Here is a 3981-nt window from a genome sequence, read left to right as displayed (position 1 = left end):
TCGTTTTGTGCTCGGAGAATGACGACCTTGCTCCCCACCAAGTAATTTCAAGCTTCACCCATCAATTGCAGGAACTGGGAGCAGAAGTTAAGGTTGTCAAGTGGAAAAATTCTCCTCATGCAGGTTAGTCATGACATATAACATGTTGTGGTTATGAATATATTTATGATATGTTGCCGTATGCCATCACGGGGTCTCTTAATGGTTAGTCTGTTTCCTAGAGATTGCTATTGATCTTGATTGTCATTGCTACAAAATCTGAGCTTTTTGTGTTTTTTCTTTGCTACTCTCTTTCTTCTTCAGGACACTACACTCATAACCCTATACAATACCGAGCTGTTATCTCCAACTTTCTAGAGAAAGCCATGTCAGTACACTTACAGAAAATCCGGCAGCTTGGAGAAAGAGCTCACACGCATGATGAGATTGAGTTAATATGTGACCTTCAGAAAGTTGCTGTGAAATCTAACCAAAGCTTAAGAAGAGTAGCCACTGGGCCATGTGACCACTTTTTCTTACCCAGCTCAGCACCGTATCAAAGCAACAGCAGCAGCAGCAGCAACGACCCATTGTCGTCTTCACAAGAAGAACAGAGAGAAAGATCCTCCTTCCGCCCACTCCAACCAACGAGCATAAATGCTCACAGCGTTCTCGGGCAGTTCCTATTCGACTCATGTGTTCCAAAGAACATCGAAGGGTGGGATATCAGATTTGCGGGTTCTCTCAACGGCCAACCATATGCAACTTCCTCCTCCCGTAAGAACTCAAATCTTGGTTTCAAGAAATGCGTTTTCCGTTCAAGACTATGAAATCGGGGGAAACTAAGCAAGGTACGGGGTATTGCGAAACCATATGGGAAGTAGTAGAGAGATGTTTTAGAAAGGAAGAGGGATGTATAGGATGCGGAAGATGTAAATAGAGTGATAATTACTACAACCTAACATACATGAGGGATCTACAAATGTTTGTGTGTACAAGTCTCAAAAAATAAGTCTCTGTATAGATAGACATATCTGTTACTTGTTTACACGAAAATGTGTTAATAAAACACTGTAGTATGTACCACTAGTGTATGTATTATCTTCAGTTCCTCGGACTTCATAGATTTGGTTTATATGTTGAAGTATAAGAGACACAAAGGATTACAAAGACTTTTATACTTCTCACTCACTTATATTTCCATCGAATACTAGTGCGAGAATACATAGAACAGAAAAAAAAAAAACTCAAAAGAAGCTAAAGTTGCAATATCTTAGCCCAACTAGGCCCAAATATAAATCTTATCATATTATTTCTCTTTCGTCTTGCGAATATTCTCATCCCCAATCTTCTTCTTTTTTTCCCAGACTAGGGTTTTGCATTTCGCAGGGTTTTAATCTTTACCATTTCCACAACCACATCCTCCCCAAAAAAATGTCTTCTCTCATGGTGATTCGTAGCGCACGAACCCAAAAGATCGTCACAATAGGTTCTCTTCTCCAAGTACGTTCCTCATTTCCCAGACTCTCCTCTCAATTCCACTGCTCCGGTACCCTAAACTCGCTTCCGATCAGAAACCTCAGCACATCCGCCGCCACGAACGATTACTACCAGAATCCTCCATCTGGATCACCGTCTCAACAACAACGGCCGTATCCTCCACCTCAAAGCTTCGATTCTCAAGGTTATCAGAATCAGACGAAAACTAATCAACGAGTTCCACAAAACCCTAACCAATGGAGTCAGCAGAATCCTCAATACGGTGGGAACAGACCTCAATACGGTGGACAAAGGCCTCAGTACGGTGGTCAAAGGCCTCAATACGGTGGTCCAAGGCCTCAATATCAGAATCAGAATGTTCAGCAAAGTCCTCAGAGTCAGTATTACCCTCCGCAGCAGCAGCAGCAGCAACCACCAAGAAGCTCGAATCAGGTCCCTAATCAGATGAATCAGCAGAGGAATGAGGTAGCTGCTACACCTAGTGTTGAAGAGGTGATGAGCTTGTGTCAGCGTAGGCTATATAAAGATGCGATTGAGTTGCTTGATAAGGGAGCTATGCCTGATAGAGACTGCTTTGTCATGTTGTTTGAGTCTTGTGCGAATCTGAAGTCCCTTGAGCATTCTAAGAAGGTACATGACCATTTCCTGCAGTCTAAGTTTAGAGGTGATCCGAAACTGAACAATATCGTGATTAGTATGTTTGGGGAGTGTAGTAGTGTTACTGATGCTAAGAGAGTGTTTGATCATATGGTTGATAAAGATATGGATTCTTGGCATTTGATGATGCGTGCGTATAGTGATAACGGAATGGGAGATGATGCGTTGCATCTGTTTGAGGAGATGGCGAAACAAGGGTTGAAGCCCAATGAGGAGACTTTCCTTTCTGTTTTCTTGGCTTGTGCTACTGTGGGAGGGATTAAAGAGGCGTTTCTGCATTTTGATTCGATGAAAAACGAGTATGGGATTGCTCCGAGTACAGAACATTATTTGGGTGTTTTAGGTGTTCTTGGTAAATGTGGACATCTTGTTGAGGCAGAGCAATACATCCGTGACCTTCCGTTTGAACCCACAGCTGAGTTCTGGGAAGCTATGAGGAACTATGCTCGTCTACATGGAGATATCGATTTAGAGGATTACACTGAGGAATTGATGGTTGATCTTGACCCTTCAAAGGCTGTGACCAACAAGATTCCTACTCCTCCACCCAAATCATTCAAGGAAACAAATATGGTTGCTAGTAAGAGTAGGATCCTTGAGTTCCGGAATCTGACATTTTACAAGGATGAAGCGAAGGAGATGGCTGCAAAGAAGGGAGTGGTTTATGTTCCAGACACACGATTTGTTCTGCATGATATCGATCAAGAGGCTAAAGAACAGGCTCTACTCTACCACAGTGAGAGGTTAGCAATTGCTTATGGTATCATATGCACACCACCTCGGAAGACCCTCACAATCATTAAGAATCTCCGTGTTTGTGGGGACTGTCACAACTTTATCAAGATCATGTCCAAAATCATTGGTAGGGAGTTGATCGTGAGAGACAACAAACGTTTCCATCACTTCAAAGACGGTAAATGTTCTTGTGGTGATTACTGGTAGAGCAGCGTTTTATGTGCCTTTGTTTCGGATCATGTATAGCGCTCTAAGCTCTTGCCAGAACTCTGCTACCAGTTGGGAATGGAATAGTATTTGCTACGCTGTAACAAATTTCATCTGAGCTTTTACATGAGTTATTCAGTTTATGTACTAACTTTTGAATAAGTTCATGCTTTATATCTAAATTATTGGTCTTATCTGGATTCTGGAAGAACATTGGAGATTATGTCGATTCAAAGTTACAAGATTTCATGTTTTTTAAATTGGATTGAATGAAGAATGATATTTAATTACAATAACAGAGAGAACGAAAGAGGTCTATTCAGACGATGTTGAAAGACATCATCCTCATGAACTCTTCCATATTAACCAATCCATCTCCATCTGCATCAACAGCTCTCACCATCCTCTTGCAGTCCTCTAAGCTACATCTCTCCCCAAGCTTCCTTAGAACTGACATTACTTCCTCTGCGCTTATCTTCCCGTCCCCGTTTAAATCAAAAGTCCAGAAAGCATTGCGTATATCGGAAGACCTAATCCCTCCGCTTCTCTTGTATGCATCAGTAAACTCTCTGAAATCAATAAACCCATCACCATCCAGATCCACGGCTTTAAAGATCTTGGGCACGTCCTCGATAACCCTCTCTTGTCCTTGCGCTCTCAGCACTACCTTGTACTCAGTCTGAGATATTTTTCCATCACTGTCCGTATCAAACCTCTTGAAAACGCGTCTCATCTCATTAACAGAAGGCTGAAAAAAGCCTCCTGGTCCGGGTGAAGACAAGCCTGATGATTGTCTGTCCCTGGAGAACATCCTTGAAGGCTTCCTCAACATCTTGTTCTTAGAGAGCTTGTATTGCAGCTCAAGAAAGCTCACGTTTGACATGTTTGATTTGAGATTACCAA

The 3981-nt window shown here is 42.1% G+C and overlaps 3 protein-coding genes across 4 annotated transcripts in view; 2 read left to right on the top strand and 1 right to left on the bottom strand.

Moving 5' to 3' along the window:
- On the top strand, window positions 7-1151 carry LOC104747386. The gene is made up of 2 exons (XM_010469016.1): window positions 7-123; window positions 304-1151. Exon 2 carries the CDS (start codon window positions 366-368, stop codon window positions 807-809), a length of 444 nt encoding a protein of 147 aa, XP_010467318.1. The 5' UTR covers window positions 7-123; window positions 304-365; the 3' UTR covers window positions 810-1151.
- LOC104747385 (pentatricopeptide repeat-containing protein At2g15690-like) lies at window positions 1310-3278 on the top strand. Its single transcript, XM_010469015.2, has one exon. The coding sequence runs from the start codon at window positions 1414-1416 to the stop codon at window positions 3076-3078; it is 1665 nt and encodes a 554-aa protein (XP_010467317.1). The 5' UTR covers window positions 1310-1413; the 3' UTR covers window positions 3079-3278.
- The window catches only part of LOC104747384 (calmodulin-like protein 1), a 9329-nt gene continuing 8629 nt past the window's right edge, over window positions 3282-3981 (bottom strand). Inside the window, exon 2 of one of the 2 annotated variants that reach the window (XM_010469013.2) lies at window positions 3282-3978. In XM_010469013.2, coding sequence (XP_010467315.1) covers window positions 3398-3961 — 564 coding nt within the window. In that variant the 5' untranslated portion in view covers window positions 3962-3978 and the 3' untranslated portion in view covers window positions 3282-3397. The remainder of the gene's footprint in view (window positions 3979-3981) is intronic. The other variant, XM_010469014.2, reaches the window with a different exon arrangement.

Source organism: Camelina sativa, chromosome 15, assembly GCF_000633955.1.
Source record: "Camelina sativa cultivar DH55 chromosome 15, Cs, whole genome shotgun sequence".
NCBI lineage: Eukaryota > Viridiplantae > Streptophyta > Magnoliopsida > Brassicales > Brassicaceae > Camelina > Camelina sativa.
The sequence above is the reverse complement of the archived record's forward strand: the minus strand, read 5'-3'. Positions and strand labels throughout refer to the sequence as shown.